The following is a 27,480-nucleotide window of genomic DNA, read 5'->3' as shown; positions in this document are numbered from 1 at the left end:
ATAATTTCTTTGTCCAGTGAATTAAGGTAAACAGAGGTTAAATGACTTGCCCAGAGTCACACAGCTAGTAGGTGTCTGAGGCCATATTTGAATTCAGGTCTTTCTGACTCTAGGCCCAACGCTCTATCCACTGACCCACCTAGCTGTCTCCCTATTGTATAGATCTGGGTTCAAATCCCACCTCAAATACTTGCTAGCCATGTGACTGGGCAGGTTATTAACCAGTGCCTCAGTTCCTCCACTGTAAAATGAAATGGTTGCCAGTTTCTAAGGTCCTTTCTAAAGCTAAATCTATGATCCCTAACCCAGGATTTAGAGAATGATCAAAGACCAGGTTGATGCTGGATCTGTCCCAAAACCTTTGAAGAAGGTTTGTATAGAAACCAGAGTCACTCCTCTCCCTAAGTCTCAGTTTTCTCATCTGTAAACTGAGAGGCAAGGATTAGACAGCCTCTAAGGCTCCTTCCAATTCTAAATCTATGATCAAAAGTCATATAACCTCCCTGGGCCTTTGTTTCTCCATCTGTAAAATGATCAAGTCAGACCCTTCCAGTTCTATGTTGCTTTCATTCTCCCACCACCATGAGAGCCTAAGAGAGACAGCCAAGCCCTCTCTCCCACTATAGCACCATCAACATTTCCAAAGATCACTTCTCCCTTGCTTTCTGGGATATAATGCTCTCCTGGTTCTGCCCATATCTCTTCAACCATCCTTGGTGTTTCCTTTTCTGGCACATCTTAATCTCCCCACCCTCTAAATGGAGACATTTACTAGGGCTCTACCACAAGTCTCAGCCCTCTCGACTTTTCTCCCTCTGCACTCCTTCCTTCAGAGAGCTCTCTCTCTTCCATGGCTTTAACTGTCATCCCTAGGCAGTATGGTACAGTGGATGGAGCCCTGGACCTGGGTTCACATCCCCTCCATAATACTAACTACCCATGTTTACTCTTTCTAACCCTGTTTGGGGTTTTCTTGGCAAAAACACTGAAATGGTTTGCCATTTCCTTCTCCAGCTCATTTTTATGGATGAAGAAACTGAGGCAGGCAAGGTTAAGTGATTGGTCCTGGGTCACACTGCTGGTAAGTATCTGAAACCAGATTTGAACTCATGAAGAGGAGCCTTCCTGACTTCAGACCTAGTGCTCTATCCACTGAACTATTTAGTATTCCAATTAATATTATATTATTATAATTATAAACTTATATATTGTTATTATCTATTGCTATATTATATTATAACATAATTAACAGTGTAATTATATATGTTATTATCTATCACTATATAATAAAATAAATCTTATATATCATCTATTGTAACAATATTATAACATGATTGATATAATTATAATTGTAAATATATTATTACCTATTATATTATAATAATATAATAATCCTATATGTTGTCTTATTATCTATTGCTACATTATAACAATTAATAGTGTAATTATATATAATTATATATTGCTACATTATAAAATAATATTCTTCTATATTGTTATGATATATTATAACATGATTAATATTATATATATATATATATAATAATATATTAATATTATAGCTATTGTATATTATTACCTATTATATTATACTAATATAATAATAATCCTCTGTTGTGTTATTTTCTATTGCTATAATATTATAATAATTAATAGTGCAACATATATAATTATCTATTGCTATATAATAAAATAATAATCTCATATATTGTTATCCATTGTTACAATATTATAATAACATGATTAATATAAGTATAATTATATATTATATTATTACCTATTATCTATAACACTATAATAATCTTATGTATTGTATTATCTACTGTTATGATAGTATAACATAACTATTATAATTATAATATATATTATTTCCTATCTATTGTTATAATATAATTATAATCATATATTATGCTAGATATTGTTATGATAGATTATAATAAAATATAAATATTTTATATTTATAATATAATAAATGTATAATTTAAATAAAATTTAATTAATTTAAATAAAATTTTAAAATAATTAATAATTATGATAATGTATTATAATAATTGTGTATTATAATACATTATCATAATTATAAGAGGATATTATATTTAATGCTATTGTGTTGTAGTAAAATAACATAATACTCTGATATTATTCCTAATAGTCTTACATAGCATTCTGAGATCTGCAGAGGACTTAATACGTTTCATTTAATCCTCACTAGAACCTTGGAGGGTGGGTATTATTATCCAGGACCTTAGAGATCAGACAGAGCGATCCACTCATGTTATACCTGAAAAAACTAGGCTGTGGGGGTTAAATGATCTGCCCAGGGCCACTCAGCAAATTAAAAGGCAGGCAGCTAATTCTCTACAAAGGATGCCCATCCCCTCCAGGGCCCCCTCAGAGGCTGCAAGACGGAGCTCCAGAAAGAGATGGAGGATTCTCTCCTAGCACTTCCAGGCCAGGAATACAAGGGCCAAGGGCCAGTCCCCACCCTGCTGGGAATGAGGGTAGCTACGGGAGGCAGGCAACCAGCCCAGAGAAGGGCTGGCCTCAGCAGACCCTAAGCCAGAAAGCAGATGGGCAGTCCCAGGAAATGAACTCTTAGCTAGGCTCAAGGAGCACTGGCCTGGGAATCAAGAAGCCTGAGCTTTTGTCCTGTAATTACTTTGTAATTACTCTAGGCGAGTCAACTCTGAGAGGATCCAGGCTTGTTCTGTTTGACCACAGAGGGAAGGACCAGGAATAATGGGTAGAAGATGCAAAGAATCCAGCTGAGGCTAGAGAGCAACAAAAATTTCTTTTAAAGGAGAGCTGTCCTCTTCTTAGCTGTGTTACCCTGGGCAAGTCACTTAACACTGTTTACCTAAAAAAGTGAGAGCTGTCCAAAGATTATATGACAGCCTCAAGAAGTAGTGATTTCTCTCCCTTGGAGGTCTCCAAACAGAAGAGGGTTGCCTCCATGCTGAATATCACCTAATGGAAGCTTCTGTCCAACACTGAGTGGACTAGATCATTGCCGTGGCCCTTTCCAACTCTCAAATCTTTGATCCCTCTTTCTGGGATTCAGATTCCTCATTCATAAAATGAAAGCACTGGACAAGCTGACCACTAAGGTTCATCTTCTAACAAATCTATGGTTTTATGACTGGCCTTTCCTGGGGATCCTAACCATTTAAACTGGGTCAGCAGTGCTCAAGAACTCAGGAACCAAGGAAATGGGTCATCACCTACCTACTGCCGAGTGCTCAAGGCCACTTGGAGGTCCCGCAGAGACAAGGCAGCTGGGATGGCCTCAGACCTAGGAACTGAATAAAAAGGTATTTGGACCATTGCCCACAGCAGAGAGGACCTGGAAGCCAGGCAGCTGGGGCCAAGGCTGGAGAACTAGAGCCTCCAAGCAGGGGAGGGCAGGCATGGGTGGGGAGCGTCTGGATGGAAGAGGAGACGTAGAAGGAGGAGGAGATATGGAAGGCAACATCTCCATCTTGGGTGCATAAGCTGGCCAAGGGCACTCACTGGTAACCAAGGATATACCTCCTACAAATATGGACCCAGGCCTATGCTAAAGACTACAACAGATACCTAAATGGCGACCACGTAGACCCTGCCCTCTTGGAGCTTCCAATCTAGCTGTGAAGGCAAGTTTTACACCTGGGAAATCATCAGAGAACCACTTAACAAGAAATTACATGGCACTGATCTGATACAACAAAGAAGTTAAAAACTCAATTCTATAAGCATAAGGAAGGGAAGTCGGGTAAGACAACAAACCATTCTGGGGCTTTCAGTGGCCTGCAGGTTCAACAAATAGAATAAGTACTCCCCTAGAAAGGGAATTCAAACTTTGGTTCCACTGAGAGGAAAATGGCGCCCTGAACAAGTCATTTAACCCCAATGAACTAAGCCCTTACTGCTTTGCCTTGGAAGTGATACTTAACATCGATTCTAAGACAGAAGGGAAGGGCTTAATATTTTTTTAATTCTTTGACTGAATTCAGAAAGGAGAAAGGTCACTGTGTGTTGGGAGGAGTCAGGAAATCCATGGACTTGAATGGGCCGTGTGGGATGGGTCAGGTTTAGACAGGCAAAGGATTCCTTTTTTGGCCTGGAACAGAGCGTCAGCTCAAATCCCAACTACTTCAGGAGGCCTCTTCCCATTCCCAGCTGCCAGTGGCTCCCCCAAGAAGGCTTTGCCCCATCTCCTGTACAGATCTCCTGTGAAGCTAGTTATGTGTGTGCTATCTCCATCCCCATTCGAATGCCAGCTCCTGGAGGGCAGGGCCTGATGTTGCCCCTGGTGCTACCCTCAGCACTTAATTAAGCCTATGTGTAATTTTTTTTTTATCTTGCCTCGGCTATTCAGTCAGTTAATCAACATTTACTGAGATCTGATCACCCTACTGGCTAGTGCAGAGGCTTTAATCTGCTCTATTATTCCAACTCTGGCCCGTCATCCCCTCCTTAGGAATTCTGGGGGCTCTCCTCTTCTGGAGGCAGACATGGATGGCTCCGACCCACCCACAGCACAGAACTCCCATGCTCGAGCCAATCACCAGCCTCATCCTCCCTGAGAGCAGGCTCCACAAACACACCTGGCTACACACTAAGTACTGTGTAATTAGAATTTTGTACCCTTGAACTACATTTCCCAGCATTCCTTTTTTTTGTCCCCTTGCTATGTTTTGTAGATAAAAGTTTCCATAACTCCGCTCTTGGCTCCCTCTCTCCCACTCTTGCAGTCCTGGAAACTGCTCTTTACTAAGGCTATTACTTTCCTCTGCTTCAAGTTGTTACTAATAAATCTTATAAAATATGATACTTGAAGTTATTGGATATTCCTTTTAATCTTACAGTACTTTAGAAAATGTTTATTAACTGACAGCCTTAGTGCCCAAAAGAAACTCAGGGTAAATAACAATCATGCTCCTGGCACAATCTCTGCAGGCCCTTTTCTTCATCCAGTGGGCAGGTTGGGTTGCGCCATCTTTGACATCTCTTCCAACTTTAAATCGCCCTTAGCCTGTGACCTGCTTTCCCCTTTCTTTGCATTCCCAGCCCTTAACACAGTGCCTGGCACATAGTGAGGGCTTATAAATGCTTGTTGACTGACTCAACTTCCATTTCTTTGAGCACAACCTCACAATGATTTGTAGACAATCTTGAGAGGTTTACTCATTTTGGCATATGGTATATCCCATCGCAGTAGAAAGGAAGCTCCTTGAGGGCAGGCCTCAGCTCATTTCTGGCTCTGTACCCCCAGAGTCTGTGTTACCCTATCAATGGTTGAATGGAATGGAACCACACTGTGAAGTGGGGAATGCCAAGTATTGATCACTGTTCTCACTTGGTGGATGAGGAAGCCAAATCACGGCAGTGATGTGACTCGCCTGGGGTCACAGAACCAGAAGGCGAGGGAGTCAGGACTCTTGACCATTTGGTCCAAGGCTCATTTAACAAAACAAAAATCATTCCTTCCAGCAGCCTGAGGGGAGATCAAAGGGGAACCCCATGACCAGAGAGGAAGCTCCCTGAGGGCAGCGACGACTGTATCCCTAGAGCCCTTAAGAAGGGCTTCACTAGAATGAGCTGAATTTTGGTGCATCCTTGTGGGGAGAAAATACTCCTGGTTTAGGAACCAGCTCGTTCTAGGTCCCCGTCTACACCACCACCTCTACCACTTCTCTAGCTAGTCTTCAACCCAGATCAGAACGTCGATGCATTACTTGTTGATAGGTTGTCCGGCAGGGGTGTGTTCTACCTCATACCCTTCTCTCCTCAAAACATCAAGCACTGTGTCGTTGCCCATGAAATGACCTGCAGTTAAGAAAAACAATCAGAATCTCTGGAGAGCACACGCACACACACGCACACACATACACATCAACAGAAAGAAACATGGGGGCCCCGATCCCTTCCCATGGTAAGGGACCAGGACAGTCACCAAGCTCTCTCGACAGGTGAGCTCAGCTGATCCTCACAACAACCCTGTGAGGTAGGCAGGACACGTATGGCAGTGCTGGGGGGGTGGTACTTGGATCTCTTGCCATGAAGGCTTCACTTCCCCATGATTCCCATAACCTGGGGTAATGGAGGGAGAAATGGAATCGCCCATCACCGAATTCAGGACCAGAGTGTGGTAGAGATGGAATGGAGCCAAGAGGTGGGGGTTTCTCTCTCTCTTTCCCTGGTAAACCCCACTCCGGTTGCCTTCAGAATCACAAGTTTCTGTTCCCTGAGAGACTTGGTTGAATAAATACAGGACAGACAGCGTCTCCCTCTCTGAGGAGGGAAGTGGAACTTTCCTCTCCCCAAACTCCAAGTCTCCCTTCTTGGATCCTAGGAAGCAGGCACTTGATCTAGTAAACAGCTATTTATTCGAAAGGATCACATGAAAGCTAGGGCAAGGGAGTTTGTGGGAGAAGGTAATGGGAAGGTGGGAAAAATGGGAAGTCCCTAAAGATAACAATTGAGCCCCTTCTCCCCAAGTCTTGCAGGGTCAGAGCTGTCCTGACTCCTAGCTGTCCTAGCTATGGTATCAAATTCAAGGCTGTCTAGAGGGATAGAGAGGAACTCTTCTTGTGGTGAATGGCTTTCTGGCAAAGTCCTATTGACTCTGGGTTGTCTTCACTGGATACTGGGTCAGGCTTCCCAGGAGGATGCTCCAGGCTCAGAGGTTTGCCCAGATCAACCTCCCTGGTGGGCTTCCCAAAGAGAACTGAGTTCAGCTTTTTGGATCTTCTCAGTTCCTCTGTTCCTTCTCCAGAATTCTCTCCTTCCTGCCCTTCCCCTGCTCAGGATGGTCTTCCAGCATGATGAGTCTGCTTTCCTCTCTTACACTGGTGTCTTGATTGATTTCAGAGGTCTCCAGCTCAGCCTCGAGGCAGTCTGGCTGAAGGGCACCATATGAGGGCCTGAAACTAGACTCTCAGACAGAGCAAAGCTTCTCTGGGCACCAGTTTCCCTGCCTGAAACCAGGCAACCTTCCAGATAAAGAGTAACAACTGCACAGAAAATGGATGTGGGATAAGAAAAATCTAAACTGATTATCCACTTCGTTACTTTGTCATTTGCACTCCCAGGGGTGCTCTTCAGTAGAACCCAAGCTCCCATCCTTTCTCCTCTAGAGGACAGTCCAAGGCTCAAGCTGAGGGCTCAGAATGACAATCCGGAGGGACTCTAGAGCAATCAAGAAAAATTCAATTCTAGTCTTCTCTCAGACGCAGAGAAGCTTGGGGCAAAAGTGTATAAAACAAGATGCAAAGCAAGGAGGCTACCAAAGCATTTCAAGTGATATTCAGCTGCTGTGTGGCAGGCACTGGGGGAAAAGGTGGAGTTTAGATGAAGCATGGTCTCTGGCCTCATGGAGCTTATCATTTAAAACTGGGGCAAAAGGCATACAGATCTGGATAGCGAGCAACTGGACCTTTAATTTCATTGGCACAGGGGACACCCGGTGAGGAAACGACCTCTATCAATCCAAGGGGGAGACTTCTCTAAAATTTACAATTTTCAAAAGGTGTTGGGTGGAGGGGCAATGAAAAATTAAGTGATTTATCCACGTCACAAAATCAGTATATATCAGAAGCAGAAACTGAACCCAAGTTTTGCTGACTTGCTCTATCAACTATGGTACAATGCTATGGATAATCATTGTTGCCGTTCAGGGGTTTTAGTCATGTCCGACTTTGTGAGCCCTTTCAGAGTTTTCTTGGCAAAGATACTAGAGAAGTTTGCCCTTTCTTTCTCCAGCCCATTTTACAAGTGAGGAAACGGAGGCAGGCAGGGTTAAGTGACTTGCCCAGGATCTCACATCAGGTAAATGTCAGTGGCCAGATTTGAACTCAGGAAGATGAGTCTTCCTGACTCCAAGTCCAGTGCTCTATCCACTGTACCACTTAGAAATAGAAACAAAATATGGGAGGCTCTGGGAAGTGGGAGAGAAGGATGAGAGAAGGTCTTATGAAGAAAAAAAATACTCAATTTGAGCTTTAAACAATAGGTCAACATCTTCCATTTATGTTTGTTTCTCATTTTTAGTTAACAACTTGTCCAAACTGGTCTCAGTCAAATCGTCTGTAATTGGATGCTCTTGTCTTTGTATATTTATCCTTTTCTCTGATTGGATATTGATTTTGACCTCTGCTTAAACTTTTGTCCAGGGATGCCTCAACAAAGACAGCCGATTCACACATACTAGCATCCAGGTATTTCCTTTCTGTTAAAATACAGCCAATCTCATTGGGAGGGATGAGCATTCAGCGCTCATCATGCCCAGTGATTTCCAACCATCTCTTCAAGAACAGACTTGTTACAAATATGAGTGAGGAGGCTTCTGGGCAGTCTACAAATCTTTGGTCTCTCTAGATATATAAATGTATTTTTCCAATTGCATTTTTACCCTCCTGATACTATACACACTCTTTTTGAGGCACTGAATATCATGGTTCCCTTGATAACCAAGCATCAAGAACTGTGTTACACAGCCCAATAGAAGGAGGACCGGCTTTAAGATGAGAGATCCTTGGTTCAAATCCCACCCAATGCTTACCATCCAAATGACCGTCGGCAAATCACATCAATTCTCTAAGGCTCCACTTTCCTTATTTTTTAAATGGACAAAATGGTTGGTGGAGTTGTGTACTGAACCAACCATTCTGGAGGGCAATTTGGAACTATACCCAAAGGGTTTTAAAATTGCACACCCTTTAATCTGGCAAAACCACTAACGGGTCTGTAGTCCAGAGATAATAAAAAAAGGAGAAAGGACCTACTTGTACAAAAATATTTATAGCAGCTCTTTTTGTAGTAGCCAAGAAATGGAAATTGAAGGAATGTGCATCCTTTGGGAACAGCTAAACAAGTTGGAGTACCTATTAGTGATAGCATACTACTGTGGAATAAGAAATGATAAGCAAAGTGGTTTCAGAAAAAGCTGGAAAGATTTGTGGGAACTGATATAGAGTGAAATAAGCAGAGCTGGAAGAACATTATACACACAACAGCAATACCGGACGATGATCAACAATGAAAACTTGGCTACTCTCAGCGATGCAATAGTCTGGGACAATCCTACAAGACATGATGGGGAAGGCAATCCACCTCCAGAGAAAGAACTATTCGAGTCAACTTGAACTATTCGAGTCAACTTTCACATTATCAGTATATTTATGTTTTATTCTGAGGTTTATTTGGGGGTTTATGTATAAGTTTAAGTATAAATATAATAAATATAATATAATATAATATAATATAATATAATATAATATAATATAATATAATATAATATAATATAATAAATATAATAAATATAATATAATATAATATAATATAATATAATATAATATAATATAATATAATATAATATAATATAATATAATATAATATAATATAATATAATATAATATAATATAATATAATATAATATAATATAATGTAGTATAGTATAGTATAGTATAGTATAGTATATATAATATAATATAATATAATATAATATAATATAATATAATATAATATAATATAATATAATATAATATAATATAATATAATATAATATAATATAATATAATATAATATAATATAATATAATATAGTATAGTATAGTATAGTATAGTATAGTATAATATAGTATAATATAATATAGTATAGTATAATATAGTATAGTATAATATAATATAGTATAATGTAGTATAGTATAATATAGTATAATATAGTACAGTACAGTACAGTACAGTATAGTATAGTATAGTATAGTATAGTATAGTATAGTATAGTATAGTATAGTATAATATAGTATAATATAGTATAATATAGTATAGTATAATAATGATCAATATGGAATCATGTTTTGCATGACAATAAAAATGAAAAATAAATAAAATAAAATGGACAAGGTGGCCTCTGAGCCCCTTCTAGCTCTGTATTCTTATTGTCTTGTCAAGACCATCAAAGAATTCTTCTATGTTATTATCCTTTACAAGAGATAGCTATTAGTGTATAATATCAAATTATCCATGTCAGAATACAGAATGTAAGTTTCTTGAAGACAGGGATAATTTTCCTTTAACCTTTATATTCCCAGAACCCACCATTGTGCCTGGTACATGATAGTTGCTTATTATTGGTTGAATAAAATTGAAATTAACCCCCAAGGCAAGGCTGTGAAGGGAAAAAAATAAGGACTGGAACTCAGGAGAGAGATTAAAGCTAGAATGCTAGAAATGTGGAGATGGCAGATTTCCTTCTTGGAGTGAGCATGTGTATACATGCCCACATAGAGATACACTTTGTGAGTGTGTATAAAATCCCAATCCAATAAGTTATAGGCTTCTCAAGGGCAGAGACTGGTTTGGTTTGCCCTCTTGTCTTTCTATCCTCAAGTCCTTCACGAAATATTTTGCTGAACTTAATCAAACAGTGGCCTGCCCGAGCTGGTAAATGTATCCTCTGAAATGTTTCTTGGTGGCTCTGGGTGCAGGATGAAGCCAGCTTTGCCAGCCCCCTTCTCCCCCTCCCTGAGGAAAGCCCAGCAGCCATTTTTGCACTTAGCTGGACCCTCCAGACACTGCCTTCTTTCACCTCCAGCATGAATGCCAATATGGAGACATGTTCAGTTCCTCCAGTTTTGCATGAACTCACTGGTCCCTGAACAAAGATGGCGGCACTGGAAATGTAAAACAATGTGTTTTGTAGACAAAGAACTGGTTGGTTCTCTGCACCTTTTATCTGCTTTTCAAGGCCTGTTCTGGAATCACATATAGGACCAAAAGGACCAAAGGTCAGTCAACATCTGGAAGACCCACCATAACCACTGGTGGAACCATTCCCCAACTTGTATTTCCTGCACATCCTAGCTCTCAGCTGTCCAGAACCCATCAGGGCTGTCTGAATACCCACAGATAAGATGGCCAAAATCCATTGACTCTATTTTCTTTCAATAAAATGGAGGAGTACCTAGTTGGACACCCTGCCAATGAAACCTAAGGTTCTCCAAGCCTTTCTACCTGTCCCATCAGAGATCCCCATCACTGTCTTCTGACCTATTCCTGCAATTTAAAGCAAAAACCTCTGGGCCTTGCCATGCACATTACTGCTCTAGCTGAACTTTCTTTTATGTGCGTTGTCATACATTTAGAACAGAAACTCCTTGAGGGCAGGGACTATCTCAATTTTTTATTTATATTTTGTATCAAAAATTATACATAATTTTTTATTTGTATCTATTTTATTTGTATCACAGTATCTAGAACATAATCAGTGTAAATACACAAAAAATGCCTTCTCGTTCATTCATTTATGCTCCATGTATTATCATGGACCAAAAAATTCAGCCACTAACAACTGTCAGGCTAAATCTGATCATAATCCACCAGGTGAGTTGTTTTCGTTTTGTTTTTTTAAAACCTTTACTTTCTGTCTTAGAATCAATAGTATTGATTCTAAAACAGAAGAGCAGTAAGATCCAGAAGTAGACCACTGGGGTTAAGTGACTTGCTCAGGGTCACATAGCTAGAAAGTATCTAAAGCCAGATTTGAACCCAGGTCTTCCAGAATCTAGGCTTGGCACTTTATTCACTGTGCTTCCTATTTTCCCCTTAAGCTAGTTCTTATATTATGTGATCCACCTCTGGGTTTGTCTTCAAAAATTTGCAGGAATTGTCCAAGCATTGAGTTCCATGCCTTTAACCCAGAGTCCCTTTCACACTTATACAAAGACTATAAATACCATAACTTGTTCCATAAATATTATAATATGGAACAAGCCCAGATTTTTATTCTGGCTAATCCTATAAATTGACCTTCATTTTCAACTTGAAGAAATTACAGAACATCTGTAAAGGGGGGAAAAATTGCCCGTGAGAGCACTATCGTGCAACTCTGTCTAAATACCATTCTGAATTGTCCAGCTGAGTTTTTAAATACTCCAAGGGGAAAAAAGGCAGCTTGGACTCTTTAAGAAGTGTCTGGCAAGAAGCCAGCTGGAGGGAAGGGGGACCCAATAATAACACGCTATGCTGGTTTAATGTGTAATTGTAAGTAACTAAATGGAAGCCGGGTGTTGATAAAGATGAGGGAGGCCGTGAGTGATATAGACGCCAAGTCGCCAAAGAAACCCCTAACTGGGAAAATACCGTTGTGAGAAGTGCCTCTTTTGTCTCTTTTCTAAGGAAGAGAGCACATGGGGGCTCGGAGGGGAGAGAAGCCACGTGGAGAGAAGGTAGTTCTATCCTGGAAAAGAATATAAAGGGATTTCGAGTCCCTGGGATTAGCAGCGCCCATGGTCTAACAATTCTTCACCAGGACTATTTGTTTGAGCCAGGCTTGATCAGAAGCCCCCAAAGACTTCCAGATGCTAAGAAAGGGTTCAGGGTGAGGAAAGGATTCCTTCTGCTCAGCAGCGTAGATATTCTTAGTTCTCCTGCCTTCCCTGCGTGAATTTTCTCCGATTTGTGCTGTCTATAGCTCCCCCATTAGACTGGGAGCTCTCTGAGATCAGAGGCTCTCATTGGATGCTCTTTCTATCCCGGTCATTAAGCACAGAGTCTGGCACACAGCAGACACTAAATAATCATTTACTCGCTGACTGACTATAGTGGAAAGAAGGCTGAATCTAGAATAAGACCTGTGTTCAAATCGTGGCTCTATCACTGAGTCTTTCCCTTTCCGTAAAATAAGAATGCTGGGCCAAATCTCTTTAAAAGTCCCTTTTGGATCTAAATTCTTTAAGCCTGAAAAAACAGAGGTAAATCAAGCAGGAACTGATAATAGTTCACATTCAGAGAATCAAGGCACTTCATCGATGTCAGCGTACTGATGTATCTTTAAACCTTGCTCTAAATATAAAATATAAAAAAGGAATCCACCTATACTGGTGCTATTCGTTTAATAATGAGTCATATTTGGGTAAAGAGAAGTAACTAAGACTGGGCTCTGTTCCCAATTGCTTTTCGTCTGCTCTACTTCCAGGGAAAGCCCTAGGAGACCATAACTAGACACTGTACACCATTTAGTAGTAAAGGGCCAACTTCAGGCTTCAAAACAAATAGTAAGGCTTTCTGGAGTTGACCATGAAAATCCATGGGAGATGTAAAGTTGATGGCAAAGCACCGAGTACCCTCTGCAGCCTGGAAGCAGCTGTCATCCCCTCCTGTTTCTTGGCAACTACTGTCACCTCCACTCCTCCTACATCCCTCCTTCCCCTGGTGCATGAAAAAAACTGGGTCAGAATGGAGAAGGAGGGAAAGTTCACAAGGCCATCAATTTCTCCTCAATTCTCTTCTCATCAGTTTCTCTTCCCTCATCCCTGCTAGATGCACCAAGGTAGGCTGGGATGCAGAGGCAAATGAGACCCTCATGCTCTAGAAGTAAAGATGCCAAGCTGAGGCACTCTTCGTGCCATAAACATAAGCAGCTGCTTTGAAATGGGAGTCTCTGAGGGAAAGCAGCTTCTTTCCCTCCCCTCAAAACCCAGCTGGGAGAAAATATCTCCTTAATCCCACCGGAAGCCCTTGAACAATAAGACACCTCTGACAACTTAATGCCAAAGAATTACATCTCCATCTGGGCTCTTTAAATCTTCCTTCATCTCAGCTCAGAGGATCCCCAGGCTCTAGATCTCATTCCAGGATTCAATGCTGCCTTCCCAACATCATGGCAGCTGCTGCATTATCCATCATTTCCCCCTCCTATTCCAGAGGTTTTCCCACTAGATAAGCTTACCAAAAACAGAAGGTTATGTTTTTAAAAACCCAAACTTTATGTCTTTTTTTTTCCTTAGACTAGATCTTGTTTTTTCCAAGCTTACCTCACCTACCTCTCATGGGAGCTTTAATCTACTGTTTCTGACCTGGGTCAATTGTCTTTTCTTTTCTTATATAAAAACCCAAACTTTATGTCCTTTTTTTTCTTTTAAAGACTAGATCTGCTCATTTTTTCCAAGCTTACCTCACCTATCTCTCATGAGAGCTTTTAATCTACTCTGTCTCTGACCTGGGTCAGTTGTTGTTTTTTTCCTTATATAAAAACCTTTTCTTTATGTCTTAAAATCATTACTGTGTACTAGTACTAAGACAGAAGACTGATAAGAGCTAGGCAAAGGGTAGAGGGGGGGAGGGGAAGAGTGACTTGCCCAGGGTCACACAGCTAGGAAGTATTTAAGGTTATATTTGAACCCAGGATCACTAAGCATGATTCTCAATCCACTGTGTCATGTAACTGTCACTCATCAATTGTCTTCTTAGGGCAAGTTGGACACCTAGCACTATAATGGCACTAGAGGGGGCATCTGGGTAGCTCAGTGGATTGAGAGCCAGACCTAGATATGGGAGATCCTGGGTTCAAATCTGGTCTCAGACACTTCCTACCTGTGTGACCCTGGGCAAGTCACTTCGCCCCCACTTTCTAGCCCTTACCACTCTTCTGCCTTGGAACCAATATCCAGTATTGATTCTAAGGTTGAAATTAAGGATTTTTAGAAATAAATAATGGTGCTGGGCTCGGTAAGGACACCAAATTGGCTTAGACCTGTATAACTCAGAACTTCCATATTCAAAAGAACCAACAGCCTCTGTCTCCCCAGAAGCAAAAGTTCACAATTTAAGAGAAATCACTCCTAAGTCATTGAATAGAGAATCATTGAGACTCTCTCCACTCCCAACTTGGACATTACATTCTCTTTCTATTCCTTTTTTAAATATAAAATACTTGTCATGGCATCATGCAGCCCTCATGAGGTATACTCCATTTCTGGCCCAGGGTCCTAATTCCTCTGTTTTAAGCCATGCTCAAAGAATCCCAAGTTCTCAAAGCCATCCAGCTACAGAATCAAAGATCTAAAACTCATGGTCCCTGGAAGGCCATCAAGGCCAATCCCTCCATTTTACAGATGAGACCAAGAAAGACTGAGGGACTCGGCCGGGGTCACACAGTTAGTCAATACATACGGCAGGAACTTGTCCTCTCTTGTGTTGGCCACTAATCAGGGCTTAACACTGAGACATGTTTTTCCCATTCACTCATTATTTATTAAAGACCTCCTGGGTACAGAGCACTGTCATAGTCACAGGGGAGCTTAACTAAAAACTGTAGCATCCTAGATAGAGCTGGAAGGGACCTCAGTGGCTATCGAGTTCAACTCCTTCATTTTACAGACGAGGAAACTGATTTTCCCAACAACACACAGGAAGCATCGGAAATGGTGTGTGACTCTGATTTCAGATCCGGCACTCTTCGCACGGCCTCCTGGTCTCTGCCCTCCCCGTACCTTACCATCTGGCAGGGGAATAATGACAGAAATACTATCATTCGAACTAGAATATGACAAATTCCTAGGAAAAAGATGCTGTGGGAGATCCGAGAGAGGATTTCAGAAATCTCTCCCAGTACCACTCGGTCATGGAAGGAAGAACAGAGCTGGTGGCCCTAGGACCGCCAGCTGAAGAATGAGCAGGCTCCGGGTCCTACAAGGTTTTGTTTTTTAAATTGATTGGGAAGAAGTCATTGGTGGTGGTTGGCTGGTGGTTGTCCTTCATACTCCAAGAGGGAGCACGATTAACTTTATTTTATAGATAAAGAAACTCAAGCTCAGAGTCTAAATGACTTGCCCAAGGTCACAAAAATACAAAATCAAAGAGCAAAGACTCGGAGTTTTAGAGCTGGAAGCACGTCCAGAAGTCATTGAACTATTCCAGTCTACACCTCCCCTCACAAATAACTGCCAACACATTCTTTCTGGCAAGTGGTCAGCCAAGCCTGCTCAAAGACTGCCAAGATGGCGGATCCTTCGACCTGGAAAAGTCACTTGTTTCACTCTTGTCCAGTGGTGAGGATGTTCTTGCTGACACTGAATCCAAAATGGGTCTCTACACAACTTCTCCTGGCTCTGCTTCTTATCTCCAGTATCCTTCTCACCCTGGAACATCCCTCCACCCATGGGTCCTCCTTCTGTCCTCATGGAGCTCCTCCTAGAGCCATCATTTTGAGGAAAGGCCAAAGCCCACCATCTTTTCTTCTCTCTCTCTCCTGGTTCCATTGCTGACCCTCTGGGTTTTGCTATCAAATCTACACATGTTCCTTCCCATCCTTGGCCTTTTTAGCCCTCTTTCATCTCCTATCTTCCCCCATTAGCACGTAAGCTCCCTACGGGCAAGCACCACCATTTCTTTTAACCCTTACCTTCCATCATAGGCTCAATACTGTGTACTCATTCCAAGGAAGAAGAGCCATAAGGGTTAGGCCATGGGGAGTAGGTGGCTTGTCCAGGTCACCCAGCTAGGAAATGTCTGAAGCCAGATCTGAACCCATTTCTAAGGCTGGCTCTCGATCCACTGAGTCCCCTAACGGCCCCCAACGCCATTCCTTTTGGCTTCTATTTGTAGCTTCAATGCTAAGCTTGGTGCCTGGCACTTCATAATTGCTTCTTGACTGGATTCTGCCCACTGTGACCCAACAGAACAATCATACGCCCATTCAATACTAGAAAGCCAACCATCACGTATCTATATGATATGCCTATACAGAATGTATCTACAGAATACCAATCACCCCCTGAAAGACCCCCTTCACCATTCCTGCTGCTGGACCGGACATTGGACAGAAGACATGGTAAAACGGGCCAGAAAAGGCAGGAGATCCGGAGGTCTCCTCTCCACTGGGGTGAGTCTGGGGCAGAGCAGAGCAGGGCTATCTCCTCCTCATCCCCCCAGTAGAACAGAAGCTTCCTGAGAGTGGAGACTACTTAGCTTTTGGCTTTGGATCTGGCACGTAGTACGCACTTTTTTCCCTAACTCATACCTTCTGTCTTAGGTAACCCATACGCAGTTGAGGTTAAATACATTGCTTAGGGTCCCACCCCAAGAAGTGTTGGGTCAGATTTGAACCCAGCTCCTCCCAATTCCAGACCTGGTACTTTCTCCACTATGGTTCCCTGCTACCCCAATCACATTCACCATTTTGGCTCTCTCCCCCTTCCCCTTATATCCTCAGTGATTCCTATGGAGCTTGTGGTCCACTAAGACACCCGGACATGACCCCAGATCTTCTCATTCGGGTCCAAGTCTCTCTCTAAAGTGTATGAAGGTCATCCTGATGAGTAGAATCCTTTTTCACTAATTCAGCTCCAAGACAATCACCTCCTGCAACAAAGTGATCTGACCTTTTCTAAACATTTCAAAAAGTCAACACTTCATACACGCTCTTCAAAACCAAGCGCAGGCAAACACAGGTAGCACATGAGTATTCACAATCCTTTTTTTAACACTCACTGTCTGTTTTACAACCACAGAAGAGCTCTATGGGCTAGGAAATGGGGAGCAAAGTGACTTACCTAGAGTCACCCAGCTAGGAAGTGTTTGGGGCCAGATTTGAACTCAGGACCTCCTGAATCCAGACCTGGCTCCATAGCTGCCCCTGTTTACGATCTTTTAAAGCATAAAGAATAATTCTGTGTGACTTAAGCTTCATCCTTGGGCCCAAAATAATTTAGGGATGGCTTCCAAGATGCTATCTCCTAGCGAGTTTAAATAAAAATATGTGGAAGGCTGTGAACAAGTGCCATGTGGCTCTCCTGGTGCGGTGCCATCTTCAGAAGAAATTAATGAGCCTTTCCTGAAAGTAGGGAAAGTCCTAGAAAACCTGAATTTTCTAGAATTCTTTCTCTCAGGCAGCATGGTATCCTTGAAGAAGATGACCGCCTGAAGAAAACCGGCAGACCTAAGTGTCAGGAGACCCGAGTTTGACGCCTGGTTCTACCAGGTCCTTGCCAAGGAGTCTCCGTAAGCCTCAGTTTCCTCAACTTTAAAATCAGGGGCGATCGGGCTGCATAGCCTCCAATATCCCCGAAGCTCTAAAAGTCTACAAGAATGGGCACAATACAGCAGAAAAGTCTATCTGGACAGTCCTGACGACCAGCCCCTTTTTTTTTTAAGTGGAGGGAGAAGGAACAGCTGGATGGCTCAGTGGATTGAGAACGGAGGTCCTGGGTTCAAATATGGCCTCAGACACTGCCTCGCTATGTGACCCTGGGCAAGTCACTCAACCTCTGTCTGCCTCAGTTTCCTCCTCTGTAAAAGGAGGAAATAACAATAGCACCTACCTCCCAGAGTTGTGCTGAGGATCAGATGAGATCATATTTATAATGCACTTAGCCCAGTGCCAGGCACACAGTAAGTACTATATAACTTATTATACTAAGTTATTATTTATTTTTTGTAGCAGTAAGGCAGCACAGTGAAAAGTTCTGTAGAGTCTGGACATGGCCCAAAGTCAAGAAGATGCAAGTTCAAATCCTGCCTTCGAGGCTCACTTGCTACAACCAAGAAAAAGTCATTAATTTCTCTCGGCCTCAGTTTCCCCAGCTCTAAGATGAGGATGGGAGTGCTGTCGTCCTCATCTCATAGGGTTGTTGTGAAAACCAAAGGAGATAAAACACAATTATTAACCAACACTGATTAGCTATCTACTGTGTAGGAAACCGACTGCAGAAGGTGCAAATGCAATCGGATTCAACGAGAACGAATTAGGTGTCTTTACTTAATATTAGATAACTAACCACGAGGGGTCCTGAGAAAGAGAAGTCAAAAACCCCAAGGGATCTGGCCTCAGACACTTAACTAGCTGTGTGACCCTGGGAAAGTCACTTAACCCCATTTATGTAGCCCTTGCCCTTCTATCCTCAAGTTGTTCCTAAGACAGAAAGTAAGGCCTTTAAAAAAATAAAATAAAACTAATAGCTTCAAAAAAGGTTTCGATGTGATTCTTCAATCAGTGGGAAATCACGGCAGATTTCTGAGTGGTGGACGTCTGTCATCCAGGTTGCACATTTGGAGGACCACAATGTGTGAAACACTGGAAGGAGAAGAGCCTGGAGCCAAAGAACCACTTACGGTGCTTCTGTAATAGTCCACGGGGCCTGGCCTAGGATGAGTCAAAGGGGGTAGCACGGTTACAAGTCCACAGATGGGGCCTCCTCTGAAATTGCTGCCATTCTGATCTGGACGAGATCAAGCTCTATTCTCTTCCAAGCTGATGACCTGACACTCAACAACTGTACACCATTTGGTAGTAAAGAGCCAACTTCATCCCTATGTGGAATTCCAGGAGGAAATGATGGATCCTTCTCAGGAAATTGAAACTAGACTCTCGAATGAGTAATAAATCATTTGACATCACATAAAAACTCTTACTTCATTTTGCTGCTTTTCAGAGTTCTGAGTTCAAGTTGAATTGACAGAAGGTTTTAACAGTAAAGGAGGAAGATTTGAAGATGGAGGATTTGAATCCATATCCTTGTACTCTAGAGCTGGTGATTTTTCCAATGTGCCAAAATGGTAGAAACTTTGACAGAACAGGGTCTCTTTGGAAGGGAGGGAAAAATAATGATTCTAATATTTCTAAGGATAAATTGCTAACTATACCTAATTATGGTTTTCACTTCTTGTTTAAGTTGAAACTGATCATGTGACTGGGCATAAAGAATGGTCAATAGCAACTTGGAAGGTGGTCTCCAGTGGAGTTCCACAGGGATCGGTGGTTGGTTTTATACCTCTTCCTGCTCCTCATAGAGCCTTGGTACAGTATCTAGCATGTAACTGGTGCTCCTTAAATGCCCACTGATTGGCTGACTGATAGATAGAAAATACATTCATTTAATTTGTTTGACATTTCCAAAGTGCCGCCATGTCCAATAGATGCTGAAAGGGCAAAGAGGGAGCTGAACAAAGTTTAGATGAGATGAACAAGTCTTGGTTGGGAATGGGAAAAGGAAGACCCAAGGGAAGAGGAAAAATAGAAGTATACTGGCCACAGGGTCCTAGGGCCTCAATTTCTCAACTTAAAAATGGAGACGATAAGATCTATAGTGCCTACTTGACGGGATTCGCCTGAGGCTCGAATGCAATAAAGTCTATATTTAAGCCCTTGGCAACCCTTTGAGGCAGATCCAATGTTAGCTACCATAACTGGTGTTGAATGTCTTCTGGGATTGCTCTGATCATTACCAATTCTATGGTTCTATTAGATAGGTTAGGAGATTAGCCTGTGGCCCAATGTTCTCCCTACACAGAATCTTGGGAAGAGCAGAAAGGAAGCAAAGGACTAAAAGAATACTAGGGGATGGAGGAGGGAAGGGAACGTAGGAAATAACAGTAAGAGAAGCAATCTGAAAAGGCACCAGAAGTGGTGACTCCATTCTACAAGAGTGTCTCAAAAGAGACCAGCAGAGGCCCAAACTGCCATTCACAGAGCAGTCCACAGCCCAGAGATTAACGAGCTTCTAGGAGCAGGGACCTAAAGTGGCTGTAACAGGAAGAACTAAAGAAGGGCAGCAATTATGTTTGGTGGCCCAAAATTTAAATTAACTTTGTTTTTTGGTGTTTTTTAAGACCCTTACTTTCTGTCTTAGAATCAATGCTAAGTATTGGTTCCAAAACAGAAAAGTGGTAAGGCTGGGCAATGAAGATTAAGTGATTTGCCCAGGGTCACACAACTAGGAAGTAGCTGCAATCAGATTTGAACCCAGGAGCTCCCATGTCTAGGTCTGGTTTTCTAATCACTGTCCTCTTAAATTAACTTTGATGTCCATGCCAGCTTAATCATTTTTTTTATTTTATTTTATTTTTTAAACCCTTACCTTCCATCTTGGAATCAATACTGGGTATTGGTTCTAAGGCAGAAGAGTGGTAAGGGTTAGGCAATGGGGGTCAAGTGACTTGCCCAGGGTCACACAGTTGGGAAGTGTCTGAGACAACATTTGAACCTAGGACCTCCCGTCTCTAGGCCTGGCTCCCAATCCACTGAGCCATCCAGCTGCCCCCTTTCTCTCTTTTTTTAAACCAGCCCTAGGATTAAATTGGTATAAGAAACTCCTCTCTACTACTAAGGACTGGCACTTCCTCTTTAATTTAGGAAGTTAGGTGCCTGGGTCACAGAGAAGCTAAATAATTTATTCCAGGTCACATAAGCAAAGGCAAGACTTGAAACTCAGGATTCCTGACTCTAAGACAGCTCTCTCTCTACTAGGGTCAGCTGCCTCTCTCTTTCTCCTCACATACCTCTAAAGGACACCTGCATCTACACAAAAAGTTCACTGAACTATAAAATGCACCCATCCTAGAAGGCCAGATAGAGAACAATTTGGGGAGGTTAGCTTTGAGGGTATCCCCTTGTGCCTATATAGACCACTACTGCCATGGGAGAACCACTTCCTGCTATGGTCTAGTTCTACGGATAATCTACTTATTTAAGAAACAGCAGTGAGCTGTGAAATTGATGATAAAAGGTCCATGGTTAGTTCCCTCCATATGGCCAATTCCCACCTATCCACACTAATGGCAGTAAGCCTCCCCACTCCTAAAATTACTCTGCACTTACTAGGGCCATTTTAGATTTACTTATCTGTGTGCTCTTCCATTCCCCCCTGCAACAGAATATAAGCTCCTTGAGGGCAGAGACTGTTTCACCTGTGCCTCTGTCCCTCCAAAAAAAAAAAGCCTACCCAAGAGTGCAAGCACTGGCTATGTACGAAACTCTTAGTGAACGCTTTTTTCATTCACTCATTTATTCATCCCTAGTGAGTGCTTAATAAATGCTTGTTGAATTAAATGATTCAACTTATTACAATTAATTCAATTAATCCATTGGAATAAATTAAAAGCAGGAAAATGCAAAAGGGTGCCTCCTTCAAAAATTACTCTGATGTGGTTTTTGTACCAAATTTTGTGTAAAGGATACACATTCAGGAAAAGAAGAATGTCACACAAACCTTTCTCTGAGACTGATACCTGATCTCTCCCCAGTTTGTTGGTTTTTGGCAGTCCAGAACCCAACCGGGCAAGTTCTGAGTGGGAAAAGGGTCAGGAAGGAGACTCAGAGCTGACAAAGATATTTCCCCAAATGGTTGATAATTGGCGATAATATTTGGCCAAAGCTCTGCTAATTTTTTAGGGGCATCAGAATGACAAGGGGCTGTCATCCAACAAAGAAAAGTAAGCCACCCTCACCCCCCAAAAAATGATTTTTAAATTAGCAAGATGTCAGTCGTCTTTCTATCTGAGCTTCTGACAAATGCAGCAAATACAAGAGAACAAATAGCTCAGATAATACTGATCACCAGAGGAAATCAGGGGCAGAAGGCGGAAACAAAATCTCTCAGCACTCATGAGGGTCTGAAACTCACCAGCACCGAAGGCAAAGAAGAAGCCCTTATCAGGATACTCCTCTAAGAGAGCCTTCACTCGCTTCCCCATCCGCTCATTCCGTTTGTAGATGAGCTCCTGGCGGAAATAGCTGTCAATCTCTTGAGCCGTTATCCGCTCCTGAGGTGGCAGTGTGGCATTAATAAAATTTGGAACCTACATTTAAAAAAATAGAGAAATTCCTTCAGGGATGGGTGACTGTTTGAAGGGCTACTTAAAGAAAAATGGACACGAAGGAGGGGCTCACCAACTGGAGGAATGGCTGAATCAGCTGCACTCTAAGAATGGAATGGAATGATGCTACACTAGGAGAAATGTCAACTACAAAGAATTCAAAGAAGCATAAGAAGTTTTGTATGAACTGATGCAAAAGGAAGCAAGTAGAGCCAGGGAATCACATACACCATGACTACAGCACTATAAATGGAAGCAATGACTACAAAACAATTAAAACTGAATGCTTCTAAGAGCCAGGACTAGAGACTGGAGGTCCTGGGATCAAATCTGGCCTCAGACAATTCCTAGCTGTGTGACCCTGGACAAGTCACTTAACCCCCACTGCCTGGCCCTTACCACTCTTCTGCCTTGAAACCAATACACAGTACTGATTCTAAAAGGGAAGGTAAGAGTTTTGTTTTGTTTTTTTTTAAAAGAAATAAGCATGGTGCTAACTTCTAGGAATACAAAAAGGAGTAAAAGACAGTTCCTGCCCTCAAGGAACTCACAATGGGGGGAAACAACAAGCAAACAAATATGGGCAAAGAAGATGTATACTGTATAAAACAAATAAGAGAGGGAAGGTAGGGTCAAAAAATGGATGCTTCCAAATATAATGACTAAGCTTGACTCTAACAAAGAGATAAGAGAAAGAACCTGTCTCCCCTGCTTTGAAGAGATGGGGGACCATGAGTGTGGAATATTCTATAGAACATCAGACTTTATATGTTAGTTTTATAAAACTTTCTTTTCTTTCTTCCTCCTTTTTTATTCTTTATCATAAGGGACAGCTCTCTAGGAGGGAGCATAGGGAAAGATAGAATGGAAAAGGAAGATATGGTTTTTAAAAAGATAACTGATTTTTAAAAGATATACAAGTCATTTTCCAAGGTGATTCCCCAAATCCCTGAGTAGAATGTAGGAACACTGGGAGAGGGCTGCAAAGGATGTGGAGGGCAGCAAGTGTAACTTCCTCGTTTGACAAATAAGTACATTGAGGCACAATGAAGTTAAGGGACTTCCCCAAGGTCACCCAGCCAGTTAAGAGTCCAAGATAGGTTTCTGTGATTCCAGAGTCCAGAACTCTGATTGCCACACCCCATGACCTTGAAAAACAAGAGTTTAACAGCAAGAAAAGTTGGCAAACGCCTGGCATTTTGCCATGGGATTCCTGGTGATGATAGAGAGAAGTTTCAGGCTAATATTTTCAGGCTAATGCTTCAGGATCAGCTTGAGTTAAGGGATGGGAATATCTCGTATTGGACTCATATCCATATCCAAAGAGGAGTTTTCTCACCTGGAAGTTCCCTCTACCAGCAAAATCATTATGGGGCTCCATAAATGAAGGAAAAATTTAATAATAATAATAATAAAATTTGGATCCAAGATTTGGACATATTCTCTAGACTTTGCTATTTGTCCTTCAGTCATGTCTGAATCTTCTTGGAAAAGACCCTGGAATGGTTGGCTATTTCCTTGTGGACACAGTGTGTCCCTGTTTTGCAGATGACAAACCGAGGCAAATAGGGATTAAATGGCCTATCCAGGGTCATTCAGCTAGTAGGTTTCTAAAGCCAGATTTGAACTCTGAGCTTCCTGACTCCAGGCTCGGAGCTCTACCCACTGACCCATCTCATTGCCCTTCCACAAAGGAGGCCAAGTCAAGGCAAGGACCAAGGCTGGGCTGGGGCAGATGGGAGCAGGAAGTGGGTTAGGAATTCCGAGCTGGGAATCCACTGAGAGAAGGGCTCTCCACGGCATTGTGCTGGCTGAGGGGGCAGCTAGACCTACCTGGGAGTTATCATGGCTAAAGATGATGGAGTTGAGGTCTCCACAGTTATAATGCTTGATCAGGTCCTCCGTGGTGTAGGGGGTCTGCAGGCTTCCCGCCCGGAGGCTCTCTTGCTGCAGGAGGGTCTGATTCAGGGCAAAGATCACCTGAAACAGGCAGGGAAGGTACAAAGGAGTCAGAGCCCCAGCTAGGGGGGTTTTGAGTGATCGAAGGCGATTTTATTCCAATTATGCAGTTTTTCTTCGAGAGAGAGAGCCCAGTGGAAGCAGAGACATTGAATTCTTTTATTTTTAACCTTCTTAGGATCAGTTCTAAGAGAGCCCAGTGGTTAGGGCTGGCCATCAGCACTCAGTGGACAGAAGGTGTCTGAGGTCAGATTTGAAGCCAAGACATCCAGGCTCCAGGCCTGAGCGCTATCCACTGTGCTACGCAGCTGTCCTGATTTTATTCTTAATAGAGTTGACCACAGTGGCGGATGGCCCAGTGAATAAGGCACTGGACTTGGGTTTAAATCCCACTCGGGATCCTTACTACTCCTGTGACCTCACCAAACCACGTCTCTTCTCTTGGCCTCAGTTTCTTCATCTGTAAATGAAGGGGTCGAGTCTCGATGACTTCTAAGTTCCCTGGATCTCTCACTTTCTAATCCTACCATTTGGACTCCAGCTTACTCCCTGTGCATCTCGGAACACTTATTGTCTCCTGCCTCAGTTTCCAAATCTGTAAAATCAGGAGATCTGACTCAATAACCTCTAGGCTTCCTCACAGCTCTAAATCTACTCACAGGGAGCTCAATCTAAATCTATACAGTGATAGAACCTAAACCTGAAATTTTACTCCCCAATGAGGAAATGATATCAAGGCAAGTCAGTACCTTCTCTGCAACTCTGGGGCAGCCAGGTAGTGCCCTGGGTCTAGCCTGGAGTCAGGGAGATCTGGGTTCAAATTTGGACCTCAGACACATAAATAGTCATGTGACCCAGGGCGAGTCACTCAACTTCTGCCTCAGTTTCCTCATCTGTAAAATAGGGAGAATACCAGCCCCTACCTCCCAACAACAGGGTTGTGGTGAAGATCAACACCATAAAGCACTTAGTGTGCCTGGCACATAGTAAACCCTTTACAAACATTCACTATTATTATTAGAACACTGATTGATTAAGGGACTTGTCCAGGGTCATAACTACCAATACGTGTCCAAGGCGGGACAGGACTCACATCTTCCTAGTCCCAAGGGTGAGGCACCCTCATCCATGACACAACACAGCCACATGGGGACAATTATAGATAGAATAGCAATTGTTTTTCCATCATCCCAGTCATCTCTGACTCTTTGTGACCCCATTTGAGGTTTTCTTGGCAAAGATCTTGGAGTGGTTGGCCATTTCTCTCTCCAGCTCATTTTACAGATGAGGAAACTGAGGCAAATGGGGTAAAGTGACTTGACCAGGGTCACACAGCTAGTTTGCCATTTCCCTCTCCAGCTCATTTTACAGATGAGAAAACTGAGGCAAACAGGGTGAAGTGACTTGACCAGGATCGCACTGCTAGTTTGTCATTTCCCCCTCTAGCTCGTTTTACAGAATGAAGTCATTTGATCAGGGTCATACTGCTAGTAAGTGTCTAAGGCCAGATTTGAACTCATAAAGTTGAGTCCTGACTCCTGACTGGACACTCTTTCATGGCGCCACAGAGCTGCCCCAGAACGGTGATTGTAGCCAACTTTTTCTTGCTTCAGCAGAAGAGTACCATAGCGAAGGGAAAGAATGATGAGCTAAGGGAGGTCTGAGTGTGACCATTGGTCTTCTTATTTACTATCTATGTCCTTAGAAATTTCATGCCCTTCTAGGACTCAGTTTCCCCAAATAGGGAGTTGGTTTTTCAGCCCTAAAATCTATGATCTGAAGTTATCCAGAGTCAAGCTAGTGGTACAGGAGGAAAACCTTCCTAATGAGTTCTGTGGGTGGAGAACCAGGCCTGGAGATGGGAGGTCCTGAGTTCTAATCTAACCTCAGACACTTCCTAGCTGTGTGACCCTGGACAAATTACTTCACTCCAATTGCCTAGCCCTTGCTGCTTTTCTGCCTTGGAAGCAATACTTAGTATCAATTCTTAAGACAGAAGCTAAGGGGTTAAAAACATAGCAACATGGTCCATAATGAATTCTTCATCACTCCAAGCCACCAAAAGGAGTCAGTGCACCCACTGGTCAAGGACACTGCAAGGGAATTTCTGTCCAGGAATGGCTTAACCTGCCTCCTCCCTCCTGTCCAGTCTCCTCACATTTGACTCCCAGACACATACTCTTCAGTCCCCTAACACTGGGCTCCTGGATGCTTCACCAACAAGACCCTCCAGGTCTTGGTTCTAGGTACTTTTCTGGCTCTCTCCCATGCCTAGAACCCTGTCCCTCTCTCTTCACTCCAACTACTGACTGACGAAATCTCCACAAAAATCCCACCTTCTACAATGCTCCCTTCCCTGCCCCTTCTTAATCCCAGGCCTTTCCCTAGCAATTATTTTCTTTTTAACCTGTACGTAGCTTCCTTTGTATACATGTTTGCACGTCATCTTCCCCGCTAGACTGTAAGCTCCTTGAGGGCAGGAACTGTCTCTTTTCTTTTTTGTACCCCTAGCGCTTAGCAGTGCCTGCCACATAATAGGCACTAAATAAATATTGATTGAATGAATGAAGAAGGAACAAAAAGTTCCTCTCCCACTCCAAGACTGTGGGACTCCAGATTCCCCACGCTGTACACAGAAAGTACACAACCAACCAATGAATCAATTGGCTTTTTAAAGATCCTTTATTCTGAGCCTGGCACTGTGCTAAGTGCTGAGGGTACAAAGAGAGTCAAAGGACAGCCTCTACTCTCAAGAAGACCATATTTCTAATGGGGAAGTCGCTGTGTTGTCATTCTGTTGTGTCCGACTTTGGGACTCCATGGACCAACATGTGCCAGGTCCTTCTGTCTCTTCTCCATCATCCCCCAAAGCCTGACTCCATGGACCAACACATAGCAAGTCCTTCTGTCTCTTCTCCATTATCCCCCAAAGCCTGACTCTATGGACCAACACAAGTCGCTGTGTTGTCATTCTGTTGTGTCCAACTTTGGGACTCCATGGACCAACATGTGCCAGGTCCTTCTGTCTCTTCTCCATCATCCCCCAAAGCCTGACTCTATAGACCATCACATGCCAGGTCCTTCTGTCTCTTCTCCATCATCCCCCAAAGCCTAACTCCATGGACCATCACATGGCAAGTCCTTCTTTCTCTTCTCCATTATCCCC

At 42.5% G+C, this 27,480-nt stretch overlaps 1 protein-coding gene across 3 annotated transcripts in view; it reads right to left on the bottom strand.

Annotated features, from left to right (window-relative positions):
* The window catches only part of TRABD2A (TraB domain containing 2A), a 63,689-nt gene that overhangs the window by 7,032 nt on the left and 29,177 nt on the right, over window positions 1-27,480 (bottom strand). For 2 of the 3 annotated variants that reach the window (XM_056813589.1, XM_007477788.3), the window contains exons 3-5: window positions 24,189-24,335; window positions 22,163-22,337; window positions 5,718-5,808 (exon numbers count right to left, since the gene is read on the bottom strand). In XM_056813589.1, coding sequence (XP_056669567.1) covers window positions 5,718-5,808; window positions 22,163-22,337; window positions 24,189-24,335 — 413 coding nt within the window. The remainder of the gene's footprint in view (window positions 1-5,717; window positions 5,809-22,162; window positions 22,338-24,188; window positions 24,336-27,480) is intronic. The other variant, XM_056813597.1, reaches the window with a different exon arrangement.

The sequence above is a fragment of the Monodelphis domestica genome, chromosome 1 (genome assembly GCF_027887165.1).
Source record: "Monodelphis domestica isolate mMonDom1 chromosome 1, mMonDom1.pri, whole genome shotgun sequence".
Lineage (NCBI taxonomy): Eukaryota > Metazoa > Chordata > Mammalia > Didelphimorphia > Didelphidae > Monodelphis > Monodelphis domestica.
Note: the sequence above shows the minus strand (reverse complement) of the source record. Positions and strands in the feature narration are given on the sequence as shown.